This window comes from Amborella trichopoda, chromosome 10 (genome assembly GCF_054954075.1).
Source record: "Amborella trichopoda isolate Santa Cruz 75 chromosome 10, AtrichopodaSantaCruz75HAP2 v2.0, whole genome shotgun sequence".
NCBI lineage: Eukaryota > Viridiplantae > Streptophyta > Magnoliopsida > Amborellales > Amborellaceae > Amborella > Amborella trichopoda.
Window position 1 is genome coordinate 32462907 of NC_142345.1, and position 15699 is coordinate 32478605.

The 15699-nt window shown below is 34.3% G+C and overlaps 2 protein-coding genes across 5 annotated transcripts; one reads left to right on the top strand and one right to left on the bottom strand.

Moving 5' to 3' along the window:
- The first annotated feature begins 1456 nt into the window (after positions 1-1456).
- LOC18446729 (polyamine oxidase 1) lies at positions 1457-7333 on the top strand. 4 transcript variants are annotated; one of them, XM_006856839.4, is made up of 10 exons: positions 1457-1572; positions 2110-2359; positions 2483-2629; positions 2887-2948; positions 3079-3404; positions 4559-4708; positions 4830-5084; positions 5220-5301; positions 6845-6977; positions 7179-7333. In XM_006856839.4, exons 1-9 carry the CDS (start codon positions 1566-1568, stop codon positions 6973-6975), a joined length of 1410 nt encoding a protein of 469 aa, XP_006856901.3. In that variant the 5' UTR covers positions 1457-1565; the 3' UTR covers positions 6976-6977; positions 7179-7333. The 4 variants fall into 4 exon arrangements, with proteins under 4 accessions (XP_006856901.3, XP_088704891.1, XP_088704890.1 ...); XM_088848765.1 differs by having other exon boundaries at positions 2483-2616; XM_088848764.1 differs by having other exon boundaries at positions 2110-2333.
- A 1959-nt stretch (positions 7334-9292) lies between these two features.
- On the bottom strand, positions 9293-15232 carry LOC18446727 (xyloglucan endotransglucosylase/hydrolase protein 2). Its single transcript, XM_006856837.4, has 4 exons — positions 14997-15232; positions 11808-11908; positions 10488-10681; positions 9293-9874 (listed from the first exon to the last, which is right to left on the bottom strand). The coding sequence occupies exons 1-4, from the start codon at positions 15181-15183 to the stop codon at positions 9490-9492; spliced, it is 867 nt and encodes a 288-aa protein (XP_006856899.2). The 5' UTR covers positions 15184-15232; the 3' UTR covers positions 9293-9489.
- Positions 15233-15699: the final 467 nt, after the last annotated feature.

Genomic DNA, 15699 nt, shown 5'->3' on the forward strand with positions numbered 1-15699 from the left:
AAATTGGAACTGGCCAGTGCCAGTTCCGATCTAACTGAGTCTAATTAGGCGAATAGAATTTAAACCGCCTACTTTTTCTTACATTGATTCAAACATTATCTCAGTTCCCACCTTCCTTCCGAGAGAACACCAATGACTACAAATTAGTAAAATTTGATCATAAACTTGAAACCAGAAAAAATCAGCTAAGAGCAAAAAGCGAGAGAGAGAGAGATCGCGCAAGGACAAAAAGGGAGACAGAGAGATTGCACAAGGAGGTACTGTAGGGACAAATGGAGGGAGAGGCCAAGTTTTTGGTGAGAGGGAGAGGGAAACATTAAATTTGCCTGCACTTAATGGCCTTCCAATATCAGTTCTAAAACATTAGATTATGAGCCCACGTGTTCCCTTTTATTTTGAAGACACAATAATATTTGCAATAAAGTCCATTTATATTTGTGACACAAGTCCAAGACTATTAGGACTTTTAATTACTATTAGGACTTAAGATATGCACAATGACTAAATATATGCACAATGGATATGTATTCTTGATTTTCCCTTTTACTTGTCTTAGTATATGAATGAACCTATCATTTCCCCCCTTTCTCAAAATTATGGTGCATCATTTTATGAAAGGATTCTCATATCTTATTAATGCCTTATTTAAGCTACCCTCCATTAACCACTTGCGTATCAATTAGCACGCCTATGTTACATTGATCTCCTAACCTTGACAAGTTTAAATTTGGAAATGTAGCGTGCATTAGGGGATACACTTCTTCATTTGCGTCCTCTTACGAGCGTAATATTTATTTTGGAGATGGATGTTAAAAAATGGTAGCCCCAAAAAAGTTAAAATTTATGCTATTAAAACTATGTCGAAAATTTTTTAATCTATTTTTAAAATTTTATTTTTTTTTTCGAAAATTTAAAATTTATGTTATTAAAACTATGTCGAAATTTTTTTAATCTATTTTTAAAATTTTATTTATTTTTTCGAGTTCCTACTTGCTTAAAATGGTTATTCTCTAAAATTTTGAATTATGTGAGTTGGGGAACACATTTTTACATCTGCGATCTTTAAGATGGATGTAAAGTTGCAGTCCCTCTTAAAAGAATAAAATTTAATTGTGTAAAAGTTTTCCAAAACATTATTTTTATAGCTTTAATTTTTTTTTTTACGTATTTAATAATCTCCATGTTAGATACTATATATATCTAAAAACTTAGGTCTAAAATCAATCTAAAAATAGATAAAAAGGAAGGGCTGCATATCTACATATGAGTCCTAGGACTCATAGAAACCCTGTGTCCTTAAAATCAGCGGCCGGCGTAACTCGGCCGAGCCGAAAGTGAGGAGAAAGAATCTGTGCTCCGGCGGGAGCAAATGTATAAAACAGCAGGGTCCAACGACGTCGCCCTTATCTACTCACGATCAAGAGTGAGGAACAGTAGTAATGGAGTACGCCCATCGTCTCTCTCTCTCTTTCTGCTTCTTGAGTTTTTTCATTTTCTCTCTCTTCATCACCCAACATCATCATGCAGCTGCAAATTCTCCCAAAGTCATCATTGTTGGTGCAGGCATGTCTGGTTAGTTTCTCATCCTTTCTTTTGTTCTTCCTTTTCTCGTATCTGTTTTTCAGTTTTCAGTATTCCTTCTGCTTGATCATTTACACTTTATTTGCAAAGGTCGATATTTTTTTTTGTAGTTATGAAGTTCTTCAGGATTTAGTCATGTCCTCTGCTTTCTGATATTTTCAAGGACCTTGTCTTACAGTTTGCGGTATCATAGGACCATGCGTTTCTTTGTGTTGGATTTCATTCCATGGAATTTCTTTTGAAGAATGAATTCTATCATCATGTTTTTTTGTTGGGGTCTTTATTTGATGCTATGAATTGAAAGTTTTCTATTTCTTCCCTTAGATAGCTCCTCTGCTTTCTGATATTTTTCAAGGGACCATGTCTTACAGTTTGCAGTGTCTTTTGGATTTCATTTCATGGAGATTTCTTTTGAAGCATGACTTCTATCATCTTGTTACATTTTTGGGATCTTTATTTGATGCTATGAATTTAAAATTTTCTATTTCTTCATCGAGACAGTTTGTTTTGGATTCCTTGTTTTTGCAGGAATAATGGCTGCAAAAACGCTGTCTAGGAGTGGTTTTGATGACTACTTGATATTGGAAGGGAGTGATAGGATAGGTGGGAGGATGCATAAGAAAAACTTTGCAGGAACAACCATTGAGATTGGGGCCAATTGGGTTGAGGGTCTTGGTGGTCCTCACATGAACCCAATTTGGGAGCTTGCGAAGAACTGCAGTCTTCGAACCTTTTTTACCGATCACTCCAATGTCTCTGCAAATTTCTATGATTCTGAGTTCAGTTAACTTGTCATCTTTATTCCTTCAAAACCCGTGTCTGCTTTTGTTTATTTACTTATACAATAAACAGCTTGTAAATTGCCAAATGTAAGTTTACTGATACTTAATTTGAATTTCAGTGGTACCCACATTCCTCAATCTGTGGTGTCTGCTACTTTTGATCTTGAACGAGCTGCTGCAAATTTCAGTGCTGCCTTGGCTGCAACACTTAGAGAAAACAATGAAGAAGATTTATCAATATTTGCTGCACAACGTATGTTTGGATAGTAAGCTGTTATCCATCTTTTCTCTTTTCTTCCTTTTTTGTTAATGATGGAAAATAAATAGCAATTTCCATTTTATTTGGGGAATTATTCAATTGGAGTTTCTTCATGGAACTAGCAATTTCAAAGTCCACATAGAAGTAAACTATGTGGATTAGGATGTTGAAATTATCGGTCTCTAGATTTGTTGTAATTGCTGTAACATGCCTTTTGGATTTTGCATGTTGTAATTGCTGTAACATGCCTTTTTGATTTTGCAGTGTCCCCCAAACACCCTTGGAAATCGCTGTAGACTACTTGTCTTATGATGCAGAAATTGCAGGTCCACAGACTCTCATACCATGTTATGTACTGCTGTATTTTCTAGCCATTTTGCCCCCTATACTTCCTATTTCCTTTTCTGTGACAAGTACTCTTAAAATTCTTCTGACCTTTTTTTTTTGTTTAATTAGAGCCCCCGAGAATCACAAGCTTAAAGAATGTGGAACCTATTTCTACCATGTCATATTATGGGGAAGATGAACAGTTTGTTGCAGATGAACGTGGATATGAGTACCTTGTCCATAGATTAGCAGGGGAATTCATGGAAACAAATTCTGGGAACGTTACTGATAAACGCCTCCATTTAGAGAAGGTTGTTCGTGAAATCCAGTATGGAGAAAGTGGTGTGACTATCTTGGTTGAAGATGGCAGTGTTTATAATGCAGATCATGCCATTTTATCCGTTAGCATTGGTGTCCTTCAAAGCAAGCTTATTCGGTTCAAACCTGAATTGCCAGTAAGGGATGCTTTTGCATGCTTATTTTCTTGAAAAATGAAATGCAAAGTTAGTTTAACCAACCAAGAAGAAGAAAATGAAATATCTGGTGATGGTAGCTGAAGACCAGTGCTTGACTATTAATAACGAATAAATGTAGTAAAATTGATTAAGCATTAAATTTATGCCCGATAATTTCTGATAGTTCATTTTGTAAAAGCTTTTCATTACATGATGTCAAACATTTTATGTAATTATTCATAATCTAGTCATATTTTGAACCTTTTAAAATGGTCAAACAACCTCAAAAATTGCTGAAGTAGTCAAATCAACGAATTCATTAGCAGAGTGGTTGTTGTAATAGATCATTTCAGCCAAATACCTTCTCATTTGGCTTGGCTGCTCAAGTTGGGTGAAATTACAAAAAATACCCTTCGGGACTCCAAATCCTGAACAGGAACATTTTGGATAATATTTTAAAAAAAATGGTTGAGCAGGTACTTGAGTGAAATGATCTTTGTCAACTTACCACTTTATTTATAAATTAGTTGATTTGACCACCTCAATTATTTTTTGGTCATCTATCCATTTTAATGATATTTTATCTATTTGGAAACTAGAGTGATGTGAATTGTGGAATTACTGGAAACACTTTAGATACTAGGGACAAGAAGGAAATTTATTGATTATTTTTGGGTTTCTGAATATCGTAAAGCATATCTCAATCTTTGTTGGACAAAACAGTTCCCCTGAATTTCTTGGATTTTAGTGATGTAATAAAAAAAATGGTGGTCAGCTTGTTTGGGATAAACTTCAAGGGTTTAGGCCTTGACCTCAGCCAAGTCTTAAGGGGGAGTTAAAAGAGTAAAGGTTTTACTGACATTCTACCAAGAGCATTTGGTAATTCTTTTTCAATCAGCAAAGTTTTTTAATAGTATAATCTTCCTAGAACTTAGTTTCACATTTAGCAAGATGAAACATATTATGTCATGTGTCTGTGTGTGATTTCATTCATCCATATAGTTGTGCACATGCTATCTGTTATGGGAATTTCATTGAAATGGATTCTAGAGGTGAAATTCCTATAAGCATTCAAGTTTGATATGATAATCTTTCTTATATTTCTTTATCCCCACACAAAATCTGGCTAATATAATGTATGAAATTTATTTTAGAGATGGAAGCGCTTATCAATATTCAAGTTTGATATGGCGATCTTCACTAAGATATTCCTCAAATTCCCGTACAAATTCTGGCCGACCGGTCCAGGCACAGAGGCTTTTGCTTATGCAAGTGAAAGAAGGGGTTATTTTACCTATTGGATGGTGAGCAAATGCTGCTAGACACAATGCTTTTTAATGTTATCTTTAATATGTGAGTTAAAGTAAGCATATATTGTTGAAGATTGGAAGTGACTGAATACCTGTCATTATTGGTTTTCCAAAGAACTTAGAGAATCAGTACCCGGGTTCGAATATGCTTATGGCTGTAGTCACTGATGATGAGTCGAGGCGCATTGAGAGGCAAGCTGACCACTTAACCAAGCAGGAGGCTATGGTGGTCCTTCGAAAGATTTTTGGAAGTAAAATTCCTGATGCTGAGGAAATTCTCATTCCAAGATGGGGGAGTGATCCTCTTTATCGAGGAACTTATACCAATTGGCCTATAGGGGTTACGGAAGATGACTTTGACGACTTGAAGGTGAGTTAGATACCTTCATTTTTTCACTTTCTTTTTCTTTAGTATGCACTATAGCCATTAGTTTTGTAAAATACTTGAACAATTTCGTTCATCAATCATGGTTGAATTAAGAGATATAATGATCTGTCTTTGTAGGCACCTGTTGGTCCCCTATACTTTACTGGGGAGCATACCAGCAAGAAATTCAATGGGTATGTCCATGGTGCATATTTTTCAGGTATGTCTCACTTTTGCAGTAGTCCTTGGAATTAGGGCTTGTTCTAGGTTTCATCCTTATGAACCAAAATGGCATAAGAAATTTTACGATGTTCATGGAATCAAGAATTTAAAATCTATTAACTAATGCCTGAGTTGACTCAGATTTACCATCATCTTAACTCTTATCTGAATCGAATCTGGTCCTTGGATTTGAATTTCAGTTTTAAATCCTGGCACTCGAGGGCCTGTACACACTGAAATTCTTTATTTGAAAATTTGTTTCAGTTTTTAAGAGTGATGGTATTTACGGTCAACTGATGCCATGTTGCCCTCATTTCCATTTACTATTCATCATTTTCTCAGTTGGCCTATACTGATTTCCATTTGTTGTTCATGTTCAGAGTACTGGTCTTCACTTATCTTTAAATTTCTCCTTTACACTTCTATAGTTCTTTTAATTCCTATCGTTCAATTCTGTTTTTGATCAACTCTATTCTATTTTTGGTAACTTGTTTCATCAAATACATACATTACGTGTACCTATTACTATTATATGGGTAATGATTACAAATCTGATTGGCAGTATCTGCTTATGATCTGGTGACCATGAAAATGTGTTAGTTGGAAAGTGGATGTATCTCTATTGTAATTTAAAAATATTAATCCTCTGGAGTTGTTCAAACCCATCTTTTGAAGATCTGTTGCATGGTTTGTTACAAGTTTTTTTTATGTTCTATATATATTTTTTATAAGAGGTATGTAGGCAATACATAAATTTTTATTTTCACTGCTTAATCTAGAGGTCCTATGAAACAAAAGTATATCGATAAATCAAAACATGTGTTCATCAGTGGGAAAGTTTTTATAGATGGCACCCAGAGTTCGAAGGGCTAACCCATATCAGGAAAGACTACATGATCCTAGGAAGCAGTACCAATATCTGCAAAGCAGTCTAAGCCCTGCCAACTATGATGACGTTTATCTCGTGAAAGTTTTGGACTTGGACGAATAACAGTAGCCCCTTCTGTATCCGTGATTGTAATGTTCTCTAGAGTCTGTTCCTTGATTATGAAGAGATCCATCAAGCAGTAACTGATGGAGGGCATGGTTGTCATTTGACAATTAGCTATTTAAGGAATCTGATATGTTTTAGATATGACTCAGGCGTTTATTTCAATATATTTTCTCTGTCAAATTTTCCTATTAAACATATGTTGTTAAACCTGAATAATGTAGTAACATAATGTTATATTAGATAGTTGATTGGAATAAGAGGATGATCTGTTTATTTCCTTGTTGAACATGTAATACTTAATACCATGGATAGTTGTTTTCTGTAGTGTTCCATTACTGTAGTGTGCCATTAATCATGTAGAAGGGGACTGGTTATTAAGTATTATCTTAGTCAATGTGATGAACATTCTGGAACATGTGCATTTCATGGCATTCCATTTCTATTAGTCCATTGTTGTTTCGAGTGGAAACCATTTGATGCTAACTTCATGTGCATTGTCGACACAGACTCGTGTTATTCTAATTAAGCATTTCTTCCCTCTGGACAGGCATTGATACTGCTTCATTGCTATTGGAATGTTTAAAATATAACCTCTGCCTGTTCGACCCTAAGAGGAGAAACCTGGATCGCACTTTTGGTAGAACCCGTAGCTTAAGCAGTTGGCAGCCTTATCAATGAAGGTAAATAAACAGTTAGAGATCACATCCAATTTTTAGTACGCGACTTTTTTTGTCCATATGCATAGATGCATGGGTCGTCTGTGTGTGCATGCTGATCCATGTATTTGTATATGCATGTTTACATATTTTTGATGTATGACTAGATAATAGCATTTGTATTGAGAGTCGTACATATCTAATAACCTTTTGTTGCCTATTCAGGATTTGAGGAAAGCAGACATGATAGCTTTGAGATCTCATTTTACTGGCTACTCAGACCTGCTGCTTGAGATCCCGGAAATGTACTCTGCTACATACTTTTATTTCCTGTGGAATCCCATGATTAAATAAATAAATTCAGTCCAGTTTGAGAGGGACATTCATGGGTGGCTTGAGATGCATGTCATGAGATGATAGTTTGGAGATAAAAGCAAGCTTGTCTTGGAAAGAATTGTTGGATTGACCCACATTCAAAAAGGGGAGAAAAGTAAAAAGAAAAGAAAAAAAAAGAAAGAACTATTTACCCAAATCCCACCAGTTGTTTGGTTATAGTTTAAATCTGAACCCGAATTTTCATGCTTTAAAATTAAGATAAAACCATGTGCACAAGGGTTCAAGAAAAGGAAAAAAATTTGTATGATCTCCTGGATAACAAACAACTTCATAAGGACTGGAGAGATTAAAGTGTTGGACAAAAAATGCAGCACGTGAAACAAGCCAACTAAAAATGTTAGGGGGATTATAAAAAAAAAGAAAAATATCTCCATAAATCTTATTTTCAATTTTCATTTTTTCATTGACTTAAGGTTGCAAAACTTATCTTACTACACAGAAATTCACTCTATTATTCATATTTTATTCATTTTTTTTTATTAATTTTGTTGATCTGAACAAATTTAAAAAAGACATTGTTTTTAAACCTCTGTCCCCTAATCAACCTTCCAAACCCTATGTGATCTTGTTGAAGGCCACCATTTCTCCAAATTTAACTGGAAGTATGCCATTTTCTGGCAAATTTCGAGCTTGAAATTTAGTGAGTTGGTTCTTGGATGGGGAGATGGCTACTGCAAAGAACTTAAAGAAGAAAATGTAGTTTCAGAGAATAAGTTGGTTCTTTGTAATGAAAAAGAGATCCAAAAAAAGATGAGGAAGAGGGTGCTGGAGCTTCGTCATTTGTTCTTTGGGGGATCAGATGAAGAAAACTATGAATTGGGTCTTGATAGGGTCTTTGATATTGAGATGTTTTATCTCGTTTCCTTGTATTTTTCATTTCCTAATGGGTTTGGAATACTTGGTAGAGTTTTCAGAACCACGAAACTTTTGGGGCTCTCTAATGCTCTTAACTCATCGGCTGATTACTGTTACAGGACTTTCATAGCAAGGTTAACTAGTGATCCATGGCTTGGATGGCTTCGTTTTCCTTCTCTCTCCTCAATCTTGTTTTCGCATGAAAGAACTCCCCCATGTAATTAGGTGTAGGAGTGTACCTATAGATTGTAGTTGGTTTTATTTTATGTTTTGTATTGTAATTGGTACTTTGTTAGTAGAATTTACTTATATAATAGAAAAATAAAGGAGAAAATTTGTTGAATTTATAAATTGTGTAATTCTAAATAGCCCACATGTTATCATGTTCATTTTGTTTCTCTTTTATGGGTCTTTATGTGTTTTCAGTTATGGAGGAGAAGGGGTGAAAGTTTTATTTGATGACAACACTTTCTTGAATTTGTTTTGGGAAAAAGTTTATATAAGGATGCAACCCTATAATGTAGTAGCGGATGCACCTCAAAATTTCATCAGAAAAAGTGGTCTTAATATTGAAAAACCTTTTGATTGATCATCTCTACATCGAGATGTATGACCATGAAAATAAAAAGGTTTTAAGTCTCATAAAATGTATTTTACAACAACATATTATCTACACGTTCACTTTCAAGATTTTCATATGTTTATAGATCTACTTGATTTTAACCATTTTTAAAATTTTAAATTTTATAATTAGATATAAAAACAGATTTTGAGATAATCCTAACAACATTTTACATCAAAATTATATACCATCATAAAATTTGAAGGTGCACCTTACCTCTATGCCTACGGATGCGTCCGTATGCAAACTGCACCCTTTGTTTTGTACGTATTCGACATGGTTTATGTTACAGATTGTGAAGCCCTTTTCCATAATATCTCTCTTTTGGCATGGTTACATGAATCTGGAACAATAACTGTTACTAAAAAGTCCTTAAACATTAAATCAAATGAGTTAAAAAAAAAAAAAAAAAAAAAACGAAAAAAGGAGGACCAGATCGAGCCAAAGAAGCTTAGCCATACCTCCATGAACACAAAACAAAAGGAATCATCAATTTCAGAAAGTGATGTGGCACATTTTCATGAGTTTATTACACAACCCATAATTCAAAATGATAATTCATCATTCATGATGAAGCTCTCCTTATACATGGAGGAAATCATGCAATTCAACTTTGGGGAAAGAAGATGGGTCCCCAAATTCAAGAGAGTCCAAAGAGTGGTTTTATTGAGGGCATTCAGGAGGTGGTTTAGGAAACCTTTTTCTATCTTTACAATAATCATATTTTAAATACTTGTCTCTCACACGTTGGTATAGCTTTTGTTGAGGAGGACTTAGGGTTCTATATTTGTTTGAATTCCACCAATATTTGGAAGAGTAGCAGTCCTGAGGGTTGGAATCATGCACAGGGCAACCATTGACATTGAATCCTCTAAAATATGCAAAGAAAGGTGCATAGGTCCAATTGGTCTTTACTTTTCCCCCATCAGTTGCCCAATCATCACCATCCCATAAGCTGGCTATGATCTGCATAGGTTGAGAGGGATACTCTACTCCTGCTTCTCTCATGTTTTTGTAAATTCGTATGGGCCTTTTATCCACAAAGAACCTACAAGCTCTAAAATATAAGAGAGAGAGAGAAAGAGAGAGAGAGTGTGTGTGAGTGTTATCAAACTCGGCCGTCGGCTGGTCCAACTGGGAACTTGTCCGTCAAACCGGAATTGGGCACTGACCGATCCAGTTTTGGTGGTCCGGTAATTTTAAAAATTCAAAAAAATTATGTAAAGTCCTCCAAAAAAATAAGAGACTTGTTTGTAATATGTTTTTTAAGGATTTTATGATTTTGGCAAAGATTGGACAGTGTTTTGGCCATGAATAGTTATTTTTATATTTTTTCATCTTTTAAAAATTTCAAAAGTACCTCTAGACATAAATCGATTTTTTTAAATCCCTTTATTTTCACTAATTTTCATTTTCATTTGGACGTGCTTTGTTTAGCCGGACTTTTCACATTTTTTTATTCTTTGTTTTTTTTAACACTTTTTGGACTGTTTGAGACCTACCCGGTTTGGCCGGTTAAACTAGCCGGTTTCCCAGTTACTCGGAAACAACCATTGGCCGGTTTTCAAGGCTTGTTCATTTATTTGAACACTGATGTGTGTTTGTGCGATGCTTTGAGAGAGAGAGAGAGAGAGAGAGAGAGAGAGAGAGAGAGAGCATACACTATTTGGTAAGGGTTCCATAGAATTCTGTAATCATGGAAGTCCTCAGTTGGATCAAACCACAGATGGAACCTCTGTTCTCTGTTCCCATGACCATTAACGAAAACATTGGTCTGGAGAGTGTAAGGCTTACCTTCAAGGTTACCCAAGAACTCAAAATCCAGCTCGTCGTGGTTATTAGAGTGGGAAGACAACTGTTACACTTATCCAGCATAAGTAAACCTTCACCCTATGTTATTGCAGCACAAGTATCTATCTCCAAAAAAACTAAGGAAATAATGAACCATTTTTTGACATATATGAAACTTGAGAAAAATGGAGGAAACATGGAGATGCAATGGATTTATAAGCATCTAATCATTCTTTGAATTTGAAAGAAAAGCCAATGGTAGATAAACAGAGTCCTCCACTTATGATTTCACATTTCATGCTCTATCAGGGCTTTATTTCAACCCCATGGCCTTCACAAAAGAATATTACACCAATGGGCTTAAATAAAGGAAAAAAGTTTATATAAGGGTGAGGCGCATATCAAAAATTCACTAGAAGAAGTTGTTTCGATGTTTCAAAATCTTCATATGGATTATCTTAATCTCAAGATGCATGGACATGAGAAAAATGGATTTCAAGTTTTAAAAATAGTGTAAATTATAATGCATTTTTTTTTATTGCCAAATTTCAAGATTATCAAGTATTTATAGATCTATTTGATATACATTATTGTTGAAGCTTTAAATGAAAATAAATTTTCAAGCCATCACAAAGATTTTTAGTACTAAAATAACATCTTTTGATACTTCTTTAAGGTATACATTACTTTGATTACTTAGAGCCTCAGCTTTATACAAACCACACACTAAAGGAGGGCTCATCTGAAAAGATATTTCCGCATTAACCCAAAGGTGATTCTCAGTAAGCAGTGTTAAAAAAGTCTAGACTGGGCTCGACTCTAAAGGGGTCCATGCCCAAGCCCCCCTGTCCGATTCAGAGGATCTGTAATAAAAAAAATTTAGACGACCATAGAAAAACTAGGAGACTCTGGTGATTCTGGATTGTCTGGCCTCCCGATCCAGTCTGACACCGGGGAGTTCCAAGTCCGATAGGTGATTCTTTAAACAATGTGACTTAGTAGGTAAGGTTAGTTTAAGATTTGGATGTAGATAATCTTAATCACTTCTCAAATTGAGTATGAGTAAACCATTAGCCATTACATAAACCTAATGACTTCTCAAAACTGAGTATGAGTAAACAAATAGTTGAAACTTGAGCAGTGATATTGGGTTTATAAGAAAGAAAAAACTGTGATTTTTACAATCTTACATAGAAAGCAGTGACAACTCCGGCTGAATCCCTGTTGGGTACCTTCATCTTCAAATGGAAGAAGCCAGTTGAGTAAATGGCTTTTGAGCCAAAACCAGAACCTAAGAGAGAGAGAGAAACGAAAAAAAAACAAAAACAAACCATGACAAGGAATTGTGAGAACCAAGCCTCTCTCTAGAAGAAAATAAACATTTGAATGATCAAAATACCATGTTTTAATTGAAGTCTAAGACCTTGTTTGCATGTCCTGGTAATGCTATCTTAGACTAACTTTACCCAGTTTCATGGCATGCATGCCATAACCAGAATTTCGCACCTATCCGGCATTTTCATCACCGAACGGATGGAAAATCCTGCAAGTTTTCATTTTTCTCTAGTAGTAAGGGCCAGTTAGGTGCTACCAACATGAAATAGATATGATGTTATGCGTTTGTGATACCAGACAACTCAACTTACAAAATATCCCTTACTCAGGGCTGTCCAATACTACAAACACGGTGTTTGTAATATAAGACAACTTAGCTTCCTAGGCTATCCCACATTAGAATTAACAGACCTATTATAAATAATTATTGTTATTTAAATTTTTACTATTTAATTGGTATAATAGAACTTATGTAATGTGTTTAACTTTACTTATTTTTTATTTTATTTATTATTATTTGTATATGAATATATTGCTTTCAATAAAATTTCTTGAAATAGAATTTAGCATAACAAAATATTTTCTATTCTGAAATATCTAATAGATAGAAATATTTAATTACATTTTCAATTATTTTATTTCATTTTTATTTGTAATTTCAGAATAAGAATATAAATTCTCTCTCTCTCTCTCTCTCTATATATATATATATATATATATATATATATATATATATATATATATATATATATATATATATATATATATATATATATGGGAAAAGTTATATAAAGCCAAGGCACTAAACAATCAAATTAGAGCCCATCTCAAAAATTTCATTGGAAGAGGTTGTTTTGATGCTCAAATATCCTCAAATTGATCATCTTAATATCAAGATACATGAATATGAGAAAAAAAAAAAAAAATGGATTTCAAGTTTTGGAAAAAATGCATCTTGTAACGCATTTTTGGACTGTTAATTTTCACGATTTTCAAGTTTTCATAGTATTGCTTGATCGACACTATTTTTGAAGCTTTAAATTTTATAATTAAAGATGAAAATATAGTTTAAGGCTATCACAAAGATTTCTAGTATTGAAATCACATTTCTTGACACTATTTGAAAGTACGCTTTACATTGATTGTTCAGAGCCTCGGCTCATATATATATATATATATATAAGGAAAAGTTTATATAAGGTTACAACCTTAAAATATAGAATTACTTATGCAGCTCAAAATTCTATCGGGAAGGTTGTTTTAATGTTGAAAAACTCTCTATTTGATCATCTCGACATCGAGATGTATGAATATATATATAAAAAAAAACGGTTAGGTTTTGAGTATTAGAAATGTTACATCTTGCAACACATTATCTAGACCGTCCATTTTGAAGATTTTCATATGTTTATGGATCTCCTTCATTTTAATTATTTTTGGAGTTTAATTTTTTCTAATTAGATATGAAAATAGATTTTAAGATAATCCCAAGAATTTTTTACAACAAAATTATACATTATGATAAAATTTGGAGGTACGTCTTAACTGGATTGTTTGAGGTTGCAACATTATAGAAACCATATATATATATATATCCAAAAAATTGAATATTCCCACCTGCTCCGTATTGGATTGCCAAACATGTGGGCAAGTCTAGAAAAAAAAAAACGGCCACAAGATGAGGTAATCCTTGCATAATGTTTGTAATAATATGACCCATATCATATAAACTCGTTGAAATCCAATCCGTACATTATTATTATTATTATTATTTAAAGTTCATTGCTCGAAGACCGTATATTGACAACTTTTTGCTAATAAGCGGGGTTCCAATCTTGAGCTGCACACGTGAATACTAGCAGGCCATCTAATACTAGTGCAACTCTATGCCTTCATTGCTGTTTGCGAAAAATGTCGTATCGTATGCTTCCCAATTACAAATGAGTGGGGTTTGTATACAGCCGAGGCTCTAAACAATCAAGCTAAAGCACACCTTCAAATAGTATCAAGAAATATGGTTTCAATATTAGAAATCCTTGTGATAGCCTTAAAATATATTTTCATCTTTAATTATAAAATTTAAAGCTTTAAAAATAGTGTAGATGGAGCGGATCTATGAAAACTTGAAAATGTTGAAACTTGACGGTCCAAAAATGCCTTACAAGATGCACTATTTCCAAAACTTTAAATCTATTTTTTTTTCTCATTTCCATGCATCTTGATGTCAAAATGATCAATTTGAGTATACTTGGACATCAAAATAACCTCTTCTAGTGAACTTTTTGAGGTGGGCTCTAATAGAGCCTTGGTTTTATATAAACTTTTCCTTTATTTAAAAGAAAAGACTATCTATCTTCATTGGCAATATAGGGTTTGCTCCAGTACGCGATAAAATAAGAGCAAGTAGACTTAGATGATCTATTTATGTGTAGCATCAACTTAAAAAAGCACTAGTTGAGAGTGATAATTTGGTTCGACAGAACGGATATAAAAGGGCAAGAGAGATGCTCTAATCGGTATAAATAGATATAATAAGAAAAGATATGGTGACCTATGGAGTGACTGATGGTATGACCCTTGATAAAACGGAACAACATAAAAAAAATTCGTAGCCAATCCCAAATTGGTAGAATAAGACTCGGATGATGAATATTGCATACCTTCGCTAAACCTCTCCCAAATACCACTAAAGAAAAGGAGAGCATTTTGGCCTCTACACATGAAACCTTGGTATGAGCTAAAGGCCTTTAAATAAAGAAAAAATGTCGATGTCACAAAATGGATTTTTTTGGAATCCATACCTTATCTCATTATATGAAATTCTCAAACTTTCCAATCTTTTTATATTATGTTGCTCGCTCTTTTCCTTGTTTTTATTTGCTAGTGATGATGAAGAGTGTGGGATCCAGTGATTTAAGAAACCCGTTATGGAGAGAGAGAATGAGGGGCCTGCACTCAGTGATTTAAGAAATTCGTTTTGGAGAGAGAGAGAATGAGGGGCATGCATCCAGTGATTTAAGAAATCCGTTATGGAGAGAGAGAACCTGAAGTGTTATCCATGGAAAGCCTGATCTCTCTTCCTTGGAGGGAGAAAGAGACATGGTTGCTCCCCCAAGTAACAGCATAGTTATCATCAAAAACACTTGAAATTTTCAAGCTTGTGGTCTCTACTGAATGGGCATAAAGAGCCTTCAAATTGAGGAGAAAGAAAACCACAATGAGCAAAGCCATGAAAACCAGATGATGGTGCACATACAAAAGTATTGTAAGCAATATGAATAGAAGTGATGGAGCAACTACTCCTTTTATAGGTGTGAAGTTGGGAGAGAAGCACAAATGGTGTGACCCAATAATTCTTGACCTACTATGTTAGGTACCTGATCGATATGCCCAAAACTCTTGGGTGATTGAAATGCCGAAAGTTAGGCCCTTAAACCACCTAGGATCGTAACATGCCATCATGCTCCATAGCTGACGTCCTCAGCCGCTCTCACTCTTTGGTGGCTCTCACATTGATTTTATTTCTTCGGGTAGATCTTTTCGTAGGTAGCTGTTTCCACAGGTAGCCCTTTATGAGATTTGAACATAGGTCGCAATGATTACACTGATAACAAATGTTAAATACCTATCCAATACGCCCTAAAACTTGTAGTAATATGTCAAATAAATAAATAACATAATAATAATAATAATAACCTTTTGGTGAAATGGTTTTGTTATTAATTTGTATTTTTGGCTCGCTAAATC

Bases quoted from the DNA above. Each gene is read 5' to 3' on its own strand.
- LOC18446727 (XM_006856837.4), bottom strand. From the start codon at position 15,183: ATGGCTTTGCTCATTGTGGTTTTCTTTCTCCTCAATTTGAAGGCTCTT. The intron at 11,909-14,996 runs GTTCTCTCTCTC...TCTCTCTCTTAG, and splicing joins TTCCATGGATAACACTTCAG to GTTCTGGTTTTGGCTCAAAA. The intron at 9,875-10,487 runs GTATGCTCTCTC...TAGAGCTTGTAG, and splicing joins TGGAACCCTTACCAAATAGT to GTTCTTTGTGGATAAAAGGC.
- LOC18446729 (XM_006856839.4), top strand. The intron at 3,405-4,558 runs GTAAGGGATGCT...AATTTATTTTAG, and splicing joins GGTTCAAACCTGAATTGCCA to AGATGGAAGCGCTTATCAAT. The intron at 5,085-5,219 runs GTGAGTTAGATA...CTGTCTTTGTAG, and splicing joins ATGACTTTGACGACTTGAAG to GCACCTGTTGGTCCCCTATA.